The sequence below is a fragment of the Terrapene carolina genome, unplaced genomic scaffold (genome assembly GCF_002925995.2).
Source record: "Terrapene carolina triunguis isolate 2854851 unplaced genomic scaffold, T_m_triunguis-2.0 Scaffold238, whole genome shotgun sequence".
Lineage (NCBI taxonomy): Eukaryota > Metazoa > Chordata > Testudines > Emydidae > Terrapene > Terrapene triunguis.
The window spans coordinates 16,982,625-17,005,441 of NW_020664589.1; the positions used below are offsets into that span (position 1 = coordinate 16,982,625).

Consider the following 22,817-nt stretch of genomic DNA (forward strand, 5'->3'; position numbering starts at 1 on the left):
TTATGAGCTTTGTTTATAGAGCTCCTAGTAGTGCTCTGATGGCTGCAAAGGCTGGTATTATGGTTGCCCTGGAAAAGTTCAAGTTTTGAAATTGATTGATCTTAACTCCTTAGAAGGACAAATTCTGACTCTGGAATATATTGATTCAAGTAGTAGTTAAAATTTGTATTGATTTGTCCTGTATGAAATATATGTAAAGTTCTTTTCCTGTCCCTGGAGATGCATCTGTTGACCTAGATGTGCACTCCTTTTACTACATAGCCTAATGGGTTACAGTATATGTCTGTCTTCTGATTTCTACATTCATTTGAAGAATAAATGAATAATGTGGAAGTTACAGCATGCTCAGTATTACCAGACCAGAAGGTTAGTCACTGAAATTACCAAAACACACACACATATTAAGTTGCATGGCTAGTAAATTGTGAACTTGCCATCATTACTTTTTCTCGAAACTCTAGTAGTTCAGATTCATTACTTTTTTTGTCCTACACCTATAATCACTTAATCCAAGTTGTGACATGACAGCTAATCTCATCTCTTTTTTGACATTTGTAGGTCCATATGATTTTGGTGGGGTCCTTACGAACAGTAACCGGGACATTATAAATGGCGATGCTGTCCACAAACGGAACCAATCTTACAAGGAGATGCACTGGTGAGTTTCATGGGTTCAGCAAGGGGAAATAAGTGGCAAGCAAGTTTTTCTTCTTCTCGGTAAAGATGCACCAAACCCTATTTAACTTTTCTGGGAAAATGTGTGCTTTATTTATTTATTTTATTTTATTTTTAATCAAATGCATAGGTCACAAAACTTCAGAGTTGGGGTGACTTTCCTGTCTGATGAACTAGTAGTGAGAGGGCAAGAGAATGCACGCCTGGGAGGAGTCAGTCTGACTGATCCCCTTAACTTCTGTTGAGCTGTATTTACTGCCCATCATCTCCACCTGCAGCTAGATGATACTTGTCTACACTAGAAAAGTTTTTTTTTACTGGTGTAGCTCTACTAGCGAACCCTACTAGTGTAGATGAAGTTTACATCAGCATAAAAGTGCTTCTGCCAGCGCAGCTTTTATAGTTCCCTGGCAAAAGCACTTTTTTGCCAGTGTAAACTGCAGCTATGCTAGAGCTTGTATTGACATAGCTATTTTGGATTTAAAAAAAAAAAAAAAAAAAGCCCCCTCCCCCCCAGCTGACATAGCTATGCTGCTTAATTTTACGTGTTTGCTGAATCCTTGTACATCAGCATTGACGAGAGACCCCATCACATTTAGACCAGGCCTAATACCAGTGGAAGGTAAACTCTGTATTTAGCAAGTTGTTCATATGGCACACATACCCATGACGGTGTATTTGGCTCTTAGCTGTTCAGTGCATGTAGGCTGGTGGTAACAATTATACGTTCAGAATGGGGAATAGAACTCAGGACCCTCAGTTTCAAAACTCCTGGCCTCTAGCCAGTGACTTAAGGGGCAAACCCCACTAACTATCTGTAGAAGTATGGTAGTAATCTCCTCTCCTCTGCCCCCTTCTGAGTGTCTCACTAAAAAGCATGAACGGGCACAATTTTTAAACTTAAGCAGAATTCCACTTCAGGAACAGTCCTATATTTGAAAGGTGGTTCCTAGGGTTAATCTGCCTTGGGGCAGGTGGTGCACAGCCCCATTCCTTCCCCAAATCCCGGATGTTCAGGAGGAACGGCATCAGGACTCTCTTATTGGAGCACTTTGCCGACTGAGTGGATCCTTCTTTCCCTCCCCCTGTCCTGTGTGGTCAAGGGGAGGGAGAGGACCTGCACCCCTTCAGGCATAGCAAGGAGAGCACTGACTGCTCGTCTGCCCCTTGAACTGAGGTGGAAGTGAAGCAGGCAGAGCTAGTGGAGCACTGTGCAGCAGCAGCACGAGGACTTCCATTGAGCATTTTCAACCCAGGAAATAGCCGTGTAAGGATCAGACTGGTTTTCCATGGGATTGTCGCCCCAAATCATGAAGGGCTTAATGACATCGGGGGCTCTCACTTTGTTCCTAATAGTTAGGGTTCAGGTAGACTCACTCCCCTAATAGAGGGTAAGATAACTATGAACTGGTGAAACACTGGCTGATACCTGTGCTGTGTACTGCCTATGAACATTCTCTACCCCCCCGCCCCTTACTTTCCTGAAAGGCTAGAAAAGATTATGTTGTCTCATACTTAGGACGCTACCAAATTCAAGGTCCATTTTGGTCAATTTCATGGTCATAGGATTTTTAAAATAATAAATTTCATGATTTCAGATATTTAAATCTGAAATGTCAGTGTTGTAATTGTAGGGGTTCTGACCCAAAACAGAGTTGTGGGGGGGTCGCAAGCTTATTTTAGGGAGGGCTGCAATACTGCTACCCTTACTTCTATGCTGCTGCTGGCGGGGGGCTGCCTTCAGAGCTGGGTGCCTGGCCAACAGCCACCTAGCTCTGAAGGCAGCGCAGAAGTAAGGGTGGCAATACCACTACCCCCCTAAATAACATTGCAACCCCTCTGCAACTCTCTTTTGGCTCAGGACCCCCAACTTAAGAAATGCTTGTCTCCCCCGTGAAATCTGTATAGTATAGGGTAAAAGCACACAAAAGACCAGATTTCAGTCTGTGACATGTTTTTCATGTCCGTGAATTTGGTAGGGCCCAACTTGTACTAAACCATCTTGGATGTCTGTTGTGTTGTCCAGCTCTTTCTAATGTTTTTATATCACCTCTTTAAATCCTCTCTTGTTTGGGGCTAATACTCTATGTGGGTGACGGCAAAAAACTTCCCCTTAAATATTCTGTTTGTTTTTCCTGTAAAGTGAGCTACAACTTGAGTATTAGGCTTTCTTGTTCCATCCTACTGTTCTCCCTTTAATGTGGGCAGCTATGTGCCTAAGGAGAAACCTCCTCGCTCAGAGCAGGACAGCGTGACCCCTGTAGCAGCTTCACAGAAAGTTCTAGTGCTGTGTGAATTGTCTCATCTTTCTCTTTTTAGCCTTCACCCTGGTGATCTCTACCCTTTCACAAGAAAGCCCCTATTTATCATTGTGGACTCCTCAAACAGCGTTGCCTATAAGGTAAGGTTTTTGAAAGCAGACGTGTGGTGGAGTACGGTGCCAACCCACAGGTAGCCTACAGTTTTTATGGTGTGTGTGTGTGTGTGTGTGTGTGTGTGTGTGTGTGTGTGTGGTTTTTTTTTTTTTTTGTAATGCATTGTATTTAGTCTTTTCTGTCGGGGTTGTGCATGCTGGGCAGGATCTGATCCTTTGAAAAGGAACAAGAACAGAAGCACATGAATGGCTGCTCATTGGAAAGTAATAAATCCTCCTGGAGGAAAAAAAACAGTTTAAGATTGGGACTGGTGGGAGGTTTATTTTTGTTATATACCAAAGGTAATTTCTTTTTCGGGGGGGGGATTACTTAATCTGCTTTTCTGCTCCAGATATCTAACCCTCCTACTCAGAGCTGCTTTAAACAGCAGAAAAGTGTCAATGCAGAGTTTTGCCTTGTAAATAGGTGTGTTCATTTATCTGGAAAAAATATCTGAATGAGAAAAAAATAAATTAAAAGACAGATGTGTTACAAAAATTAGATCTACATTTAGCATCTCCTCTTGTATAATATGTGCTAGAAAAATGACAAACTCCTGTGACTGAATGCTGTAGAGACATAGTAGAATTATTCAGTGCCAAATCCTCATTAGCAATCTACAATTCAGGTAATGTGGAAGCAAGTGTGATTAATTCCAGAGGCACCAATCACCTCTGGATGACATTATTTCATTAGTGAATGTAATGTTCAGAAACATGCTGGGTATGCAAAACTGTCACTTCCTGATGCCTTCCTCTTACAACTTGACTTATTTACAGTTAGACAAATAGTCATTTGCAGCTGTATTTCTAAGGAGCATTAGGGATGTCTAGTGGCCAAATATGCCTGTTCTCTCTCCAGTGTCTATTGTCTGTTTCACCTGTTTAGAGAAGGATGTTGGATAACAAAACTCAGACTCATTTTGAATTATACGATTACTGATATGCTATCATCAATTTGGGAACACTTTGACCTAAATGTCATAACACTGTGTTGCTTTTCTCTAGTGCCTTTTTATCAAAGCATCTTGAAGGATTTTGCAATCACTAATGCAATTGATTTCACCATGCCCCTTTGCTTGTAGGTATTATCCCAATTTACAGAAAGGGGGATAAATGATTTGACCACAGCCACAAGGAAGTCAGTGACAGAGATGGAAATAAACCCAGATCTCTTGATTTTCATTCCACCTTAACCACAAGACCATTCTTCCTCCCTTCCTATTATAGCTTCTGAAAAGACATGTAGGCCTGGTATGGGAGAGGGCAGAACTAGGGAACCTCAGTACACATGCAACTCTGGATATGCATGTTCTCTGCAGGGGGAGATCATGGATTCCCTCATTTGGGCTTGCATCTCACATGAGTCTTAATATTTTCGGAAGAAAGTTGCTTTGTAAACTCAGGAATAACTCAATCCTATCCAAATGGAGACTAGAATTTCTGTGCACCCGTCTCAACCTGAGTTCTGCTCCTCATTGTGCTTTGTGTTTGGTCAGTGAGCCTAACCTCTAACTTCTTATCCAATGTATTAGTTGTTAGCCAAAGCTCACAAACCAGCCAGCAGAAGAAAAGAGCAGGGAGACACCTCAGCCCCCAGCTTGTGTGCAAGGGGAAAAGTGGATACTCTGGTGTTCCTTGGAATTGTGTTAGCTGCTAGGAACTTGTAGGACATTGGTGATTATATGGACTCCATTTTTTGTGACTGTCTAGAGAGAACTCAGGAGAGTTAGTGTGAGTGTTTGAAATAGTTTCGTAAACAGTGTTAAGGACTTCATGTCTGAACTTCAGGAAATCTATCACCATTCGTATATCTCAATGAAAGGCAAATAGTGGAGTGCCCAGCTGTGGTAGTGTTTCCCAGCCCTCAGTAAATGCAAGTCCCATGTCATTGCTCTGCAAGTGTGCTTGGCGACTTGCATAAGAATATGTAAGTAGTGCTGTTTGCAAATGTCCCTGGGTGAGTTGTGAGTGGAGATGAAATGCTTTGTAGTCAGAGCACGTCAGCGCAGACAAATGTTCTGTGCACCTGTGTGAAAAGTCAGAGCCAGTGCAGTGACTCCTTTCCATGCTGCTGCTCTGATCCTTTCAGAGGACAGTAGCTAGTTTGATATTTCAATGGCACTGCTTAGCAGTATTGACAGTAACACGAATTGCTCATCGGCCTTCTCCAAAAAGCTGCTTTCTGCTCATGTGCACTCTGTCATTCGTTCTCCTTCTGAAGAATTTAAATGGTGATGACAGGGAGGGAGTCCTGCCATGAAGTGATGTCGTGCTTTTAGAGAGACTCAGCACCTATGTGAAATACTCTACTCTACTTGGGACTGGCCCTCTGAGGGATGTAGGCACTGTCCCTTATTCCTTAGCCAGCAGGGGTTATCTCTAGGAAAGGTGTCTGCTCTTAAAACATTTTTGCATCCAGGGTCGCAGGAAAAAGGAGACCTGCTAATAGGTCTTAAAGAAAATATTCACTTTCTTGTCTCTCTTCTCCATCCACACAGCGTGCATAGTCCTACTGCGCAATACGCTGTGGGAGGATCACCTAGGGCCTCCTCCTCAAGCAGGGCATGTAAGCAAGAGAGCTGACCGTTGTGCTCTTACGGGGGTAGAGTGGGCGGCAAGAAGGCTAGAGGAACCCCTCTAATATTGATATTTGGGTTGGACCCATCCAAAGCTGGGGATTGCTTTACGTAGGAACATTTAGTAGGTACCCATCACCATGACATTTGTGCACTTTACATGGCTTAAATTGAGTAATTAACAGTATAAGAGCTCCTCTGCAGCACACAGCTTTTCCAGTGACAGAGGAGGAATCTAGCCAGTCAGTTGAGAGCAGGTTTTCATAGTTCAGTCCATTGGAGAAACCTGGACCGAGAGTCATCTTGCAGCTCTTTCTAAATAGAGACAGGTTTGTGCTTCACTGTTTCAAGTTCCAGAGGAGCAGGCTGACTACCAAGAGTGCTTTGTCCTCATCTCCTGCAAGCTCTCTTGTGTGCCAGTGACTGTAGCCTGTAGGGTGGGTTGGAAGTGCAGTGATCTGGGTCTCTGCCAATTAGAGAATGTGGGATTTGGAATCGAGGAAATGGGGTACTGTCGTATCTTAATGTCTGGAGAAGGCAGAAAAGCCTATATAGAACAAATGCATGAGAGTTGATTTTATACTACATAATGGGAAGCAATTAAGTAATTACACAGAGGGCTGAGAGGGATGGTAGAAGTCTGAGCCAGCTGGTATAATTTGGCGGAGACCCCAATCTCCAGTCTGTCTTCTGGTACCGCAGGACTCTCCACCATTTTCTGCGGGTGCTCCTCCACTGGATGGGACTTCTAGTTGGTCTCCTCTATTTCTGTTCAGGGTTCTCCAACATATCCCTTCAGGAACTGATTCTTAGACAGTCATAAGGAAAGATCAGGCTCATTATCAAGGGTAGCAGAACCAACCCTGTATCCTCCTCCCCCACCCCCACCCCCGTTCTGTATGGGGCCCCCCCCAATGACTATACTCTGGACTGCCTATCGATGACAGTTTGCCAGACCACCAGTACTGTCCTTCAGAGGGAGGCCAGAGTTGCACAGCCCTCTCCTCCACAACCAGCCCGCCGCCAGGAGACTGAGGAGCAGGAGGCCAGGGCAGATAACGAAGCCACCGTCAAACACCAATTTCATCCTTTTCTCCAGATGAGGCAGTTATGTCTCTGCCACCATCCATAGCTGATGATGTTTGGCAATTTCAAGACCTCATGAAGAGGTAGCTATTCCACTCCTAGAGGTCAGGGATTTGCAGCACAAGCCGCTCAATATCCTGCAGTCAGCAACACCCTCCAGGGTGGTGTTTCTGATCAGTTAAGCGCTACTGGGCTTGGAACACCGAGTGTGCAGGCACGTGTCACAAAGCCCTGAGCTTAGTGTGCTGTGTAGACATACCCCTGGAGTTCTAAACTGTTCCTATATAGCAGAGGTAGCTAAACGTACTGACCGAAGGCATATGACAATCTTCAGAAATTTGAGAGCCGAGGCGCGCCTGCCGGGGCTCAGGACTTCAGCCCCACTCCTGCTGAAACCCTGAGTCCCCCCTCCCTGCTGGGCAGAAGCTATAGGCGATGCATGTGGGGGGGTCATGTGCCCCCCCCCCCCCTTTTTTGCCAGGTTTGCTAGCCCCGCTCGGTGGAGCTGGCAAGCTGCAGCCATGGGGAAAGGCAGCAACAAACAGCAGGGACCTGCAGGGAGAGCTGCTGCTTTTGCTGCTGCCTCTTCCCAGGGAGCTAAAGTAGCAGCCCTGCCCTGCAGCTCCCAGGTGTTTGCTGCTGCCTCTCCACATGGAGCTAACACCTGGGAGCTGCAGGGAGGGGCTGATGAAGATAAGGGGGGATTTGCCTGAGGGGGCATGACTCAAGCTGTTGTGGGGGGTGAATTTTTAAATTGTGCATCCCTCCCCCCCCCCCCCCCCAGTAGGCCCCAGTCATCTCTAGCAGAAGCCCTTGACCCCACCACCAGGCCACAGGGCAGAAGCCCAGAGCTTTCCCTCCCCCTTCCTTCCCCCAGTCTAGGAGGTGGAGAATGGGGGGGGGGGGTCCGCGAGCCGCACTTTAACTGTAAAGGAGCCACGTATGGCTTGTGAGCCGCAGTTTGGCCACCCCTGCTGTATAGTTCAATATTATTGGTTCCTTTTTGGCTTGCAGTCGTCTGCACAGTAATAGTTTCTGATGATTCTTCATTAGAGGCCAAAATCTTAATATCTAGTTCATAAATCTCACTTGGGCTCTTCTTGGAACAGAGCTTTTAGCCTAGTCAGTATTTTTCTAGGCATGAGAAATGTATATTACTTTGATTAGACCTGGCCACTGTTGATAGTATTTTGACATGTTTAGAAGGAATTAGTTTAATTAAAATACTTTTGCAAGGAGTTTAAATATCAGCTTGCTAGGCAGAAATCCGAAAGAATCCAGAATTGGGACCTCCCTTCTTTTTTGAGCCAAGTGACTGACGGTTCTGCAGTAGGTAAATGATTCTCTGGGCCTTGAACCCAAGATTGATGATGTACATTTTAGATGTGTAATATGTAATCTGAAGGGAACTATGAATTGCACTGAACCGGCCACTGTTTCATTAGCGTGAATGTATGTGCTGATGTCATACAGACATCCTGGTATCTCTCTTATAAGGCATTGCAACTCTTCAGTTTTAGAAAGATTCCTAGCAGGAAAAGAACAACTCAGTTTAGTAACTAAACTGGAGAAAGAACAGGAGTACTTGTGTTTCATGACCTCTTTTTTTCTATAAGAAGTAGATTCTAGAGTAGAAGATGCATTCCCTATGTGTGTCAGTGTAGAACAATGCAGTGCTCTGAATTTTAGAGTAATTCTTGTAAAATATGGTGTGTTTTTACTAATATTGAAGGAAAATTGATTAAGCAATTAACTTGAAACCGTGTTTTCGCATAGCAGCTGCTTAATGGTTCACGTTTGTTTTTAAATGGAGCCAATTTTAATACTCCTCATACCTGTGGCTCTCCTATTCCAGTGGGAACAGTCCTACTGCTAAGAAAAAGCAATATTTTTACCTTCATTGGACAGCCAAACTAATGGCAAGTAAAGTAATTGAAAGGACTAATCCAGGTTGGTCTTTGCCTGAAAACAAACAGATTTGTTCTTTGGAGTACAGAATATATTTTTAAAGCAAGTCCATTACTGTAATGGGTTACTCCCTAAAAGCACTTTGTTTCTATGAAATTAGTGCCTACTTTCAGTTACTGTGTGTGTGTGTGTGTGTGTGTGTCTCCCTTCCCCACTCATTCCCTCCTTAGTTGTATATATTAAACCTATATTAAGGTTCCAACCAATAAGACAAAATGACAATTGATGTTTTAACTGTTCTGTTACAGAATTTCACAAACTTATTTGGACAGCCACTGGTGTGCTTGCTTTCTCCAACAGCGTATCCAAAAGCATTACAAGGTACAAAGGTGTTGCCCTTCCTCACAGCTTCTCTTGTATTACTTTTAAAAACTATGTAAGACAATATAAAGTAACATTTATCAGCTTCCAAAATGATCACATTCTGATGCTTTCTCTTCACTTGATGATGACCCCAGCGGGGGGTGAGCAGCGCTTGAAGCGGCATAGCATGCTAAGAGTTTACTGACAGTTCATGACAAATGACTTTTAACATGGCATGATTCAACTGGAGTCTGTCCAAGCAGCTTCACCAAGTGCCAGAGAGGAAACTCGGTTTGCAGATGCAGAGACCCAGAAAGTTGCCATCACAGTGCTGGGGTCATAATTCACTTTTTCTATTATTAGCATTTGAGAAGCTTCACTACAAATGGAATGTCACTAAGATAATGTTGCCCACTCTATTCCAGGAGCCGTTCTAAAGGCCAGCTGTAGAATCTGCATTCATATCTAGTCTGCAGAATCTCTCTGGCATCAGTGTAGATTTTGGAGGGTTTCTTAAGGAAAACAATTAGTGCATCTCATGGAAAAATGGGTTTCCAGAATGAGCAAGTCAGAGACCAGAATACTTCTGCCAATTTCTAGGTTAAAGATGACCATGGTCAGATTCCCATCTACCTTTTCCCATTAGAACAGAGTTGACAGTGTGGTCTGCACTATGCTCACCAGTTCCACTTGTCAGAGCTTAACGGAAACAACTGCAGCCATTACTTTAGGTAGCAAAATAAATATTTGCTAAATAAGAATATATACGTATTAACTTTCCAATACCTATAACTGTGACTGGTTCTGGTGTGTGTCTGTGAGGGTTGCCAATTTTACTGCTACTTCCCAGCATGAAGTCCAGTCTGCTGACATAGTTTGAGACACAGGAAGTGGTGCTCAGCAAATGAATGAATGAGAGAAGCTGGAGACTTCACAATTGCTTTAAGGTAAGTTCTATTATTTGCTAGAAACTTTTGAATAGAAAATATTAAGTTTTGTTCAAGTGAAAATTGTTAACAAAGAGGAATTCTGATTAAATAATAGAACTTACCTTTTAAAACAATGAATGTCTCCAGTGGGGTTCCTGTTTAGTGTTAGTAACGCACCAGTAAATATCTGTTGTAACTCTGGTAAGACACTGACCAATGACCAAAAGGGGGTTCCCACAGTAAAAGACTTCGCTAGCTTCTCTCTTCTTTCTTGTTTTAAGCTGTTAAATAGAGCCAGCAGCACTCCCAAGGAAAGGAGTAGGTTTATGGAGAGTAACTGGAAAAAACAAAGGGGCATTATGTCTGTTTTGGGTGGGGGACCATATATATCCAAGTGTTGCGTTGCTTGCCTACTTATTACCGGAGCAAAGACGTTTCTCTGGGTTTTTGGTAATGCTGATAAACAGTAAAAGAAAGAAATGTTATATGGTGGGTCCAGTTATGATCTTATACAGTATCTTGCATTGCAAGATTGACACTAATTGTATTAAAACCATGCACAGAACTAAGCCTCCCACAAGTATGTGGGGTCTCCTGTGCTCCTATCATGCACGTATCTCTCATGAACCTTGACTGGAATTAGTAAGTGCATCACCAGGAGAACTGGCCCCCATCGTAAAGGCTGGGAAGATCTTTCCATAAACACTGCACGTTACTGCCTCAGTTGGAGAGGAATGGAGGGGTGCAGGGCTCTACTCTGTGGCAGGGACAGCTTTCCTGTTTCACACACCGAATGCATCATGTTGTTGTTTATTATTGGCTTTTAGATCAGTCTCAGCGGGGTAGCCTCTTCACCCTCTTTCTGAACAATCCTTTAATGGCATTCCTATTTGTCTCTGGATTATCAAGCATGCGCAGAGGATTGTGGGAGAAGTGTCAAGATTACCTTAGAAAAATCAACCGGGATATCGCCCAGCTGCTGACCCATTCTCGCTCCATAGGTATGTCCTTAAAGACCTACACACACTCAACAGAAAACTTAGTGGCACAACTTGAGCTGGATTTCTTATTTGTTTCTCGTTGGTCAGTCTTGCCAAAGACTAATACAGTTTGGGGGGGAGATGCACAGCTTTTCTATGTGGTGTTTTCCCAAAGGTCTCTTGCTTCAAAAATGCCTTTCTGAATTCAGTTTTCTTTAAGTGTCACCTTCTTCCTCTGCAGATCAGGCCTTTCTTCAGTTTTTTGGGGATGAATTTCTTCGCTTACTTCTAACAAGATTCGTCTTCTGCTCAGCCACCATGAGGATGCACAAAATTTTCCGGGTATGCAGGGAACTTTCCCTTTGTGCGAAAGAGTCACCAGGCAAATTCTGTTTTCATGCAGAATTGCCTTGGCTGGCGGTTAAAGGGCTCTTCTAGCTAACTTCTGTGGCTCTTCTGCTCGTGGGCTTCACTAGTACTGCTCATAAGGTCTCCTCCCCTGCTGAAATGAGTATTCAGTAATGTGTGTGTGAAGCACATAGCGGGTCATGTTAGCTACTCTGACAGGTGAAAAGGCCTTTGTGTACAAATGCTCATAACTAGTTTTAACAATATAGTGCGTCTGTCTTCTGATTCCATGTAGAGCATGAAACAATTTATCTGAGTTTGGACACATTCTAGTATTGAGCCTACCCATAGTACATATTCATTTATATAGCACTGTATTTGTACACAGCTGTGTATACTAAGAGTGCTATGTCCAAAAATATAGTAAGAGGCCCTCTTGGCACACAGCCTGGAAAGTTTATAAACAAGAGTGGTGGGTGGGCTTTCAAATTGGAATGCGTCACAGAATTCATGATTTCCAAAGTGAGGTGGGTGGATGTTTTTGAGGCACATGAGGGCACCACACTTCAGGAAAGATGTAGACAAACTGGAGAGGGTCCAGAGGAGAGCAACAAAAATAACAGGCTTGGAAAACCTGACACATGAGGACAGGTTTAAAAAAGAAAAAAAAACTGGGCATGTATAGTCTTGAGAAAAGACTGAGGGAGGAAGCTGATACGTCTTCAGATATGTTAAGGGCTGTTATAAAGAGGATGGTGAACGGTTGTTCTCCATGTGCACTGAAGAAGGACAAGAAGTAATGGGAGGTTTAGGTTTGATATTAGGAAAAACTTCCTAACTCTAAGGGTAGCTAAACTCTGGAATAGGTTTCTAGGGGAGGCTGTGGAATCCCCATGTTGGAGGTTTTTAAGACCAGGCTGGACAAACCCGTCAGGGATGGTCTAGGTTTATTGCGTCCTGTCTCACTGCAGGAAGCTGGATTTGATGAGCTCTTGCAGTCCCTTTCAGCCCTACTCTTCTGTGATTCTGTGAACTTAAAGACTGCAGATAATTACAGTGGGCAGAAAGCTGGTTCCTCTGTTGCCAGGAATGGAGTCTGCCTCTAGGATTACGCTATTATACACGTCCGCTATGGATGTTGGTACACAGATCTAACTTACCTGCTTGAGCATTGCAGGGAAATATTAGCAGTGTATTCAGCACATGTGTAAAATCTCCTTCTTTGTCCTGTTCCGTTTTTATCGTGTGTTCACTTACACATCTGGCCATCTTGGGCTAATGAGGCTTTGCTACTGCCACAGTCACCTGTAGGCACTAAGCTGCCATAATTTGAAAACTAGGCCACTGCCTGTGTGTCAAGGGAGATGGCTGTGAAGATCAGCTTCATAATTTCTGCGAAGATCTGGCCACTTTTGTGGCCTGTCAAACAGATCAGCGTGTGTTTGTTTTTTTTTAATGAATTGGCTTTTTATACTTTTTGTTCTGTACTATTAGATTATAAAAATAATTGTACTCTTTTTCTCCTCTTCTAGCAGGAAACTCGAAATTACCCTGAAACTTATCCCCAACTGCCAAGAGATGAAACCGTGGAGAACCCTCATCTCCAAAAACACATTCTGGAGCTGGCTTCCATCCTGGATGTTAGAAATGTGTTCGTGGAAAACACCATTGATGACTATTAAAAGAAATACTTTTACTGCAATAGGGTTTCCCTAGCCACAGACTTTGAATGGTGCAGTTTTCTAATGTGAAAATCCACAAAAGGAGTTACTTGATTTTATTTTAAAATTTAGGATTTTTTTTTTTTAAATAGCTGTTAGCCCAGCTGCCCCATTCTGTATGGGGTCAATTTTATAAACAAATCTTTTCACATCTTTTAAATGTTAAACTAAGGAATCCCTGGAGTTCTGTTTTTTGTTTTTGTGGTTGAAAGCAACCACATCTAGATCCTAAGCATAAAAGTATTATTGGTCAATTTTAGCCCGCTTTATGGAAATCCTTTATTTTTATACAGTTTTAAAAAATTGGAAGCAAAAACCCAATAGAAAACCAATACTTTATCTCCGAAGAGTTTGGATTTGAAATGGTAAAGCTGGAAACACATCATGCAAACCGGCAAGAGCAATAAAAGAAACAGCCCTTCATAACACATATATTTTTTTTCAATCTTAGGTGAGTAATTAGACAAACTTGTGCTAGAACAAATGGCAGTTGGATCCGTGGGTTTGGAGTGATGCTACAGATGGATCTCCTAACATCTAGTGTTCCATGTAAATTAGTAATTTAAATCTTCTACTGAGCAGTACTGCTGGCCAAGAACACAAGTCCCATCCTGCCTGCTTGGGTGTAGATAGCAGGCTGGTGGCACATATTACAAAATTAATCACGCTGGCCCCATTTCCTCAGTATAGTACAGTCTGCCCACCTCCATATCTTGGGTCAGAGCCACCACCCTTCTGCCTGAGGATGCTGGTCCATAACTCCTCTTGAGTCAGTCAGTAGAGCTGCTTAATCACCACAGGGGGTGGAGGGTGTCTCCCTTCTTACCTTGTTGAGGGAATGAAGTGAGTGGCTTCCACAATATTCTCAGCCCTTGGTGAGTCTCTGTCCAGAAATCAGACCAGTCTCCCGTAGTAGTACTGAGTTCCAGCCCTTCCCAACAGAGAAACACCTGGCAGGACACCTCTTGGTGCTGCTGCTGTTGCCTGCTTTAACAATGGGATAATCTTTCATGGGATCCTTGTGACCCTAGAACTGCTTTTTTCTTATGTTATAATGATTAATAAGTGCTGCCACAGAACACCGCAGCCCTTCATGCGTGTGGTGAGGGCCCATCGCTCCACCCCACTCCCTCCTGTCTGCTCTGAGTCCTGCTCTGACAGCATTTTTCAAATGAGCCACAGGCAGGCTGAGCAGAGGGAAGGTGTGCGAGGCACATAGTCATCAACAAACCCCAAAACACAGCTAGTGGAGATTGGTTCATAGGTATATCAGCTTCTGCTGTGCCCCTTTAATTGCACAATAATTCCACCCAGACCTAGACAACATCCAGCAGGGCTCTATAAAGTCTGCATCAAGGATCTGTACGAAAGCTAAGGTAGAGAAGGTGCTTGCTGGAGAAGTAGGAGGGTAAAGCTACCAAGGCAATGCCCTCCTAGCTTCAGAACAAGCTCCAGGAGCTCTTGTACCCCTTGACAGAAAGGAGGCATGGAGGGGGGGAGGGTGGAAGCTCTGGAACAGTAGAAGGATTTGGCTTCTACAAAGCAAATGTTCTAAAGACCTAAGCTAATAGCCTGTAGACACTCAGCTTTGAGACTGGCTCCACTTCAGTTACTGGCAGTAAAAAAGCCAGCTTGTCCCAAAGCCAAGACTGAAGCACAACAAATTTTTGTAGGCTCCAGTGTTTGGTTTTTAAAGATCTGTAAAATGAATAGTGGGCTTTTAACTGAAAATACTCATTCTACCAAGAAGGTGTTCACTTTAAATCCAGTGAAAGGCAAGTCTATGGAGATATGGATTGTAATTTTTGTATCTGAAATTGCACAACAGATTGTCAAATGGCCTGAAATGACAGGTCTAGAAATAGTGGTAGCAAAGCAAACTGTGGTCATCTTGTTTGTGTGAATATAAGGTGTATGGTGCTGGAAAGGCTGCCTTTTGGCTTTTTGTTATGCATGGCTGTATTGCTGTCTGAAGTGAAGGCCAGTGAGGTGCTCCCTGTACTGTAATGCTGAAAACTCCAATAGAGCAAGGACACCATGCTGGACTCTGTTGTGTCCTTAGAGAATGTAGTGTATGGTACCAATGTGGAATGTTTCAAGCTGTTACATGAAAGCTGTTTTGTTCTGTGTTCATTGTTCGAATGCTGGAAAATGGGGAGGAGTTTGAGTAGCCCTTTAATTTTGAGGTCTGGTCCAATGTTTCAATTTTTAAAATGAGTTTGGTAGCTTACTTACCTTGGTGCCTACTTCAGTGGGCCTCTTCAGAATCACACAGTGATGTGACCATCTTCTTAAGACAGACGGGACTAGCCAGGGCCTGAGGGTGCTCCAGGTCAGGACTGATGCCCATCACCACTGCTGTAGGAGAGTCCAGTGCAGAACAGTGTGGGTGTTAGAGTAGGCGGCATGAGTGGCGCTTCCAAAGCACTCGCTAGCACTGTGCTGGGCTGTAGCCAAGTCCTTCACTCCCATGGGCACTAAAAATCAATGGAACATTATGAGAAGAATTCTTTCTTTGAGCAGTTGGGGATGCAGTTCTCGTCTGTGGAGCTGTGGTTCTTTGGTCAACCTTCTTTAGCTGAGATTGAGTTTATTTTAAAATATGTATATACTCGGTGTTTGTGTTTATGTACAGTACACACCCACCTACCTGTTGGGTGTGCTTGTAAATATGTATAGATATTTGTATATAGGAAGGTCTTGAGATAAGATATGTATATATAAAAATTATATATACACACAGACACCAATTGGATTGCATTCCATGAGGGTGTGTTAGAAGCATTCTTCAAGATGCTGTAGCTGTTAAGTTTGCGGTTGCATTACCATTGTAATCCTCTATTTTCAGGGGCTTATGTTTGATAAATGAAATAATTTGGGGCTAAAACTACATGCAGCAGGCCTCATCCAGTGAGCAAGGGGGTTTCTTTTACAACTGTAAATATTCCAATTCACACTGAAATGATAATTGTGTGATGTGAACCAACAGAATCCAGGAAATGTGAAGCTTGAGGCTGATTTGCCCTTTCCCATGGGCACGAGGTCCCAATCACACAATGGAGTGTTTGCATTAAAGTTTAGTTTTTTTTCTTTTGTCATCACTTTCATGGAGCATCCTTTGTATGCAGACACATTGGGGAAGCCATGTAGGAATATGGAAATCTCTGTAGTCGCAGCACAAAGGAGAGAGCACAGCATCCGTATTATCTTCCCCCTCCTGCACTTCAACATTAAATAAGCTAGCAGCTCAGTCCCAGGTCATTGCACTGTGACCGTATTGAAATCCCATGGTTAGGTTTGACTGTTGTGGTTCCATTTCACTTCCCTGCAGCTGGGAATAGCATGTGCATGAGCTTGGAAGAAAGGATTCCATTAGCATGCCCTGTTTGTGTCCTGGTGAACCCTTGTGGAATGTGGTTTGTGAGCTGATGGGGAAGCCCTGATGCTTGTCTTCTGCTCAGCTTGGATGAAGAAGAGTCTCTGCTTATGATGCATCTGTGTGACTTCTGTGTCTACAGAACCAAGTGATGTATTTGGTCCTGCTTCCCCATTAGCTGGAGTTTGCAGTAGTCAGACATGGACATGCAGACAGGGACATGCAGAGAGGGCTAGTAGGAGAGGCTTGTTTAGAATCTGCAAAGAATGAGAACGTTAAGTCAAAATCCAAACATGTCCTCAGCTCTGCCTGGATCTAAAAAGTCAGAGATGCACTTTTTAAAGGAGTCTCTCATTCTCTTCTTGGCTATCTATCATATCTGGTTGGTCTTGTTCAGAATACTTGCTATTAATCAAACTTGACAACAGGGGTTTTCAAAGAGTGAACTTCATTTATCTTGTTCTAACAGTTTGTCCCATTCAGACTTACTTGAACTCATCCATTGTAAATGGTGGATTCTCTGTTACTTGGACTTCAGTAACTCAACCAGGGACTAAGGGGTCTATTACAGGAGTGGGTGGGTGAGGTTCTGTGGTGTGCAATGTGCAGAAGATCAAACTACATGATCACGATGGTCCCTTCTGACCTGAAAGTCTGAGTCAACCTCAACATGTGTATACCTACTGTATGCATGGGCATGTGGATATGGTTGTGGATACCTCTCTGTACATACAGCATGCTTGTACATAACAGAAAAATGTTCTCCTGTTCATTTCATGTTCAGAAATCCTCACTGCTAGGCAGTGAATAGCAGTGAAAGAAAGATTGATCTGGGAGGATCACCATTATAAGAGAGGCAGGGGAGAAGTAATGGGTGTTTCACTTGCTTACAACAGTGGAGAGAACTTGCCTTCCAAGTTCAGGGAAGGTCCTATGAAGACAGCAAGCTGAGCCTATGTTTAGAGGAAAATATGCAAACTTGACTAAGTGCCTGCTTTGCAGATTTCTTCTGCCACAGCTCCTACGTTCTGCCGATGATAACGTAGTGGGTATGGTGTAATTTACCTCCATTGGTGGCATCCCTCTTGCCTTGTACTCCTCTGCTATCTGGGCTTTAAAACATCTAGCCAAGGTTACTATTGTTGCCTTTTTTCCCTTGGTGTCTCAGATTAACAGCAACAAACAGGGCTGTGGAGCTTCTTATGAATTCAGTAATTTCTAACCCCTCTCCAAGTACAAAAAGGTGCCACCACTTTGCTGCTTGTGCATTAGACTCTGACAAAAAATGAAGGTGCATTAACACCTGTGAAGAATGGAGTTGGACTCTGGAATGAATTCTGGAGAAGTCTCAAACAGTTTTTGTCCTGATGGATTTCAAATAATAATCTTCAGCAAATAGCGCTGAAGTAATGGCTACTAGGAAACCCTTTCAGGGAGAGAAAATGAGGACGTTTCTCTCCTAAGATTCAAAGGGAGCATATAGGAATGGGAATTCAGGCTTCAGCAGGGGCACTTATTAATCTTTGGAAATCTTAAAATTTTAGCAGTTCTGTAAAAACTGACCCTTTGAGGATGGGAGGAGACGCTAATACCTGTGTGTGAATCTATGGCTGCTCTTTGTACTGTGAGGGAGCATACATAGAAGCCCAAATTCCATACAATGTTGTAGATATTGGAGAGTGGAGAAGGCTTCATGCTGATTGATTGGGCTTGATTCCTTTATCTTTTCATTAGCATCAGAACCATATCCAGACTTGTACATAAACCTTTGAACCAAACTCCTTCCTGGAAGTTAAAAACTTGTGACTCTCTGAATAGCCCTTCTGTCTTAACACTTTTCTTAAACAGGCTTTGTCTACACTAGACTTTCTCACCATTACAGCTCAGTAGTGGTAGCAGTGGTATACTAGAAGCCTTAATATAGAGCTGGCAGGACTAGGCAACATACGCCTCTACCCCTATATAACGCTGTCCTCGGGAGCCAAAAAATCTTACCGCATTATAGGTGAAACCACGTTATATTCAACTTGCTTTGATCCGCTGGAGTGCGCAGCTCCCCCCACCCCCCCGGAGCGCTGCTTTGCTGTGTTATATCCGAATTTGTGCTATATCGGGTCGTGTTATATCAGGGTAGAGGTGTAGCAGTTAATACATTACAATTGATCCATACTAGGGCTCTCACCAATGCTACAACTGGTAGAGCTGCACCAATAAGAACCATGGTAATCTTATGGGAAAAGTCTAGTACAAACCATGCCATCAAACGTTGTGTAATTGGACTGTGGTACCATCTGGGTCTGTGTTTGAGGATGCTGGTGTGGAAGATTGGAGAATCGCCATAATGGGGGCCATGCAAGTAAGTCTATTGCCATTGCTCTTCAGACCCTTCATCTTAAAAAGACCCTTCCTTGTTATTTTGTAACTTTTTTCCCCCCCTTCTCCACCCTGGATGAAGAGAGCTGAGGATTTCTGAATTATTGAGTGGTCTTTCAGAAGATCAAAGGAATGAATTTCCATTCCTTCTCAGTTTTTCTGCCAACTAGCTGTTGTCCTGTAGGTGCATTGCTCTTCGATCCCAGCTTCACCTCCTGCTTTTGAGTCTTGAGCCACAGACTTCAAATGCTGCTTACTTGTTCAGTTTAGATACTGGAGCAGTTTTCAGATCTTATTCAGAGGTCATTCCTCTGCACGTATTCCTGCAGGGCTAACAAAGCCTGCCATATGAGCTGAAGCTGCAGAAACTCTGTTTTGAATTTTCTATTCAGACTGTATTCCCTAATATTTGCTTACAAGAAGGAACCCCCTGGACTCTGTTACTACTTCTCAGTAGCAGTGCTGAGCTGCTTTGCTGGAGCACGGCATTGCCTAGCAGTACTTTACTTTCAAAAAAGCACAAGGTGCCACTTATCTTCTCCTGCTCCTCCCCTAGGATCAGCAAGTAGTACAAGGAAAATGGGGATAGGACTCCAGAAAGATGAACTCCACGCAGGAAATGGGAGCTTTCTGCCTTTGTCTGGTAATCGGAATATTTATTGCTAAAAGTAATTTTATATTGAATTGGTTCAAAATTATTTTACAACCAGGTGCCTGTATATCCTATTTTGGTAAAAAAAAAAAAAAAAAAAAAAAAAAGCCTATTTTACTTAAAAATATAGAAAGAGAATTTTTTTTGGAGCAAATAGACTTTTCTTGCAAGGTATCTGTAACTCACCAAAGCAATGTAATTCCAGAAAATATTCTATTGTCTTTGGAAGGAAAGGAATATATTATGACACATATATATATATTAGATATTATGACATATATATGACGACTGGACATTTCAGGAAGAAGTTACTGCTTCTAAGATTCAAGTGAGAATTGAAGTTACTTCATTTAAAAAAATTCAGTTTCCACCTTGATTCTTGTTAGTAATTAGAATAACACCAAGGCCTGCTTATTGCTTCCATTATCAGTTCTAAGCCTCTTTCAGTGCCATTTTGCAGATTTCTTGCATGCTTTCGCTTCTGCCAGCTGGCCCTTGATGAACCAGTGGCTCTTCAGATTTTTCTCTTGGTTTAGCTATACACAAACCTTAGTCTCATAGTTGTGGTGACTAGACAACTTTAAGAGAATCAAGAGTCATAAGGAGATGTTTGGATAATACAGGTGGAAGGCATATTTAAATTTCCATAAATGGAACTGCATGCAACCAAAATGTCTATACCACCCAACTTAAATGGGACGATCCGCTCTAGTTTACATGATACAAGCCAAGCTTTTAATCAGACAGCAGCAGCAGCGTTTTAGGTCAGGAAGGGATATGAATATGTAGATCATGATATATTCAGACTCAATAATGCCATCTTAGCCAGATGGAATCCCTACTGTAATTCAAGAGAGTAAACATTTACTCTATATTACAATTCTAAAGAACGCTGAAGTCAACCATGTGTGGAACAAGCATGTCTGCACTTAGTATCTGACATTTTTTTCCCATGGAGACAAATGATTTATGTAATTTTTTTTATAGCTTTGTATTGTTATTAGAAAGTAACATGCTTGTTTTTTTAACATGTATTGTTTGGAGGTCATAACTTGCCGCCTTAGTGGTATGAAAGGAATTTTAATAAACTGTGGCCAATGCTTGTATGTAACTAAAATGTTGTTGAATTGTGATGCCATTTGTAGGGAATATACCGTTGTATTTCTAATAGGCGCTCTCTTCTGAAGAGATGGAAGCACAAGAGTTTTACATGTACTTATCCTGTTCCAAGTGCTGCTAGTCTATAGTGCATGTGATGATGCTGTTGGGTAACAAACCTCTGTAATGGTTCACAAAGCCTGTTTCCCTTTATTACATAACCATGTGTCTTGTTGCCAGTTTATCTGTCTGTTATGACTTGAGGTTAAAAAAAAAAAAAAAACTAAAGAGAAAATAGTCCTGGTCTGACCGGTGTAGTGAGAGACCTTTCTGGTGCTGAGGGAATCTGAGGTCATTTTGGTTTTACAATGTTAGGACATTTTTCTGCAAAGTGCTATCAAGATAATGTTACACACAAACACCGGTTCACATGGTTGATGTGGAAACCTGATGTCTGTCTTGTGCAATACTTATAAGCTGTTGTCTGTGTTTAATGCATCTGAATTGCTTACACCATAATATCTCAACCATGGAAGTTTTCTCATTTGTTTCATCCCATCTGATAAATCTCTTCCCAGCTTTAGTCTGTTGATATTGATGCTACTTCATGCTGTAGTTTGTGCAAAACTGTGTGAGAGATTATATGGGTTTCAATGGCAAATACCCCAACAAGATGGTAATGGTGGGTTTAGGACTGCCAATGGCCAGTGGTGACTTGCTCTTCAAAAGCATAGTCTGTGTATGTGCCATTCTTTTGCTTGCTTGCTGCTGCTGCTGGGAAGACTTATTCCACTAAACAGACTTTCCAATTTAACACTGTGATTCTGCACAGAGCTGATACAGCATCAAGGGAACGAAATACTGTAACAATGTTTGTTGCATTGAATGACAATATGAAAAGTGTGGTTTTTTGCTGTTAGTGTGTTGATAACATTTTCACATTGGTAAATGTTCTCTCAGAATGTGACTACATTCATCAGTAGTGAACTATTGTACATGAATTTTGTATCTGAAATCCACTCAAATTATGTGTATTACCAATATAAAATAAACATATTTGCTTAAAACATTTCTGGTTTTCCTTGTGTACATCTGTACCAGCTCTTGGTGAGCTTATGCTCATTGAGGTGGTGGTGTCAGATGAAACACTTTATGGTCATTTAAAGGGTCCATGGCATTTTTGGCAAGAGAAGGGAAGCTAATCTTCATGTCCAGCCCAAAGTCCTCTAAGGGCAGAGTGCAAAAACCAATTTCTTTCTGATACAACAGAAAGCTATCTGTCCTGCACATTGTCTTAAATTGTTGTGACTTTATGTGTTGGTGCTAGTAAATCAAGTACCTCCTGTACCCAATGGCAACTGGTTTTCAGGGCTGTTGTCTGATACTACGAGTATAGCTGGTATGGATGCCTAGAGTTAAGGTTGCCTTACACTTTCCATAATAAGACCCCATTTTCAAGTTTCTTGTAAATTTGCAAAACTTTATGCATTCAAGCTCAAATGTTCCATGCTGAGTGTCTGCCTCAGGTGGCAATAAATAAAATTCAGCAAAAAACAGTTCAGCTGCTTGACAAGTTAAATAAAAATGTTTTACCAATATTTAAAAAAAAAGGCAAAGCTCGGTTGTCTTGAGAAACTTCTGCACCTTTATTCTTAGGAGCAGGAACTTGAAATTTAGAAACTGCTCCTGGGGTTATAGAGGAAGCCAAGTTTGGCTGAGTTGAGTCTCTAACAAACTTCTAACATGCATGTGTTCCTAGCAATTTTTAGTTTGGCTGCTAAATTCTCCATTGATTCTATTTGCACTGAGCATGCTCCGGTCCAGGCTTCAAGGCACTTTCCTTGCTATCATTCCTCTTGGCCTGCTGTGGGTCTTAATGCGGCCAAGCATAAGCCCTTAACAGGGAGCAGCTCTCCTGTCTCTCAGTAGCTCCCTGGGTGGCACCCAGGCAGCATGGAGAATGCAAAAGAAGGCTGACAATGCAGAGAGGTGTGGGGAGAAGGGGCCTATGCTAGGTGACAAGCAGAAGGGGGCAGCAGGCTCCAGGAAGACTAGCAGAAGGGTCTCCAATCATTATATCTTGGACTAGAAGCACAAGGGTGGCTGCATGTTAACATTCCTCCGCTGTCTAGCAACTACCCGTGCAACTCTCTAGTAAATTACGTGCCCTCTTCCTCCAGCAGCTGGCCCCACGGCGGAGAACCCCGTACTCCAGCTGCAGGTACGCAGTGACCGCGGGGCGGCCCTCGGGGCTCAGGACAGGAGCGCTGGGTGCAACTGGGAAACGGAACGACCTGCTTCCAACAGGGGCAGGTG

The 22,817-nt window shown here is 42.8% G+C and overlaps 1 protein-coding gene across 2 annotated transcripts in view; it reads left to right on the top strand.

Moving 5' to 3' along the window:
* The window catches only part of SCAI (suppressor of cancer cell invasion), a 93,712-nt gene extending 76,762 nt beyond the window's left edge, over positions 1-16,950 (top strand). Inside the window, exons 13-18 of one of the 2 annotated variants that reach the window (XM_026657329.2) lie at positions 559-658; positions 2,995-3,076; positions 8,970-9,042; positions 10,781-10,954; positions 11,175-11,275; positions 12,814-16,950. In XM_026657329.2, coding sequence (XP_026513114.1) covers positions 559-658; positions 2,995-3,076; positions 8,970-9,042; positions 10,781-10,954; positions 11,175-11,275; positions 12,814-12,963 — 680 coding nt within the window. In that variant the 3' untranslated portion in view covers positions 12,964-16,950. Of the gene's footprint in view, positions 1-558; positions 659-2,994; positions 3,077-8,969; positions 9,043-10,780; positions 10,955-11,174; positions 11,276-12,813 lie in introns of those variants that run through there. The other variant, XM_026657330.2, reaches the window with a different exon arrangement.
* Positions 16,951-22,817: the final 5,867 nt, after the last annotated feature.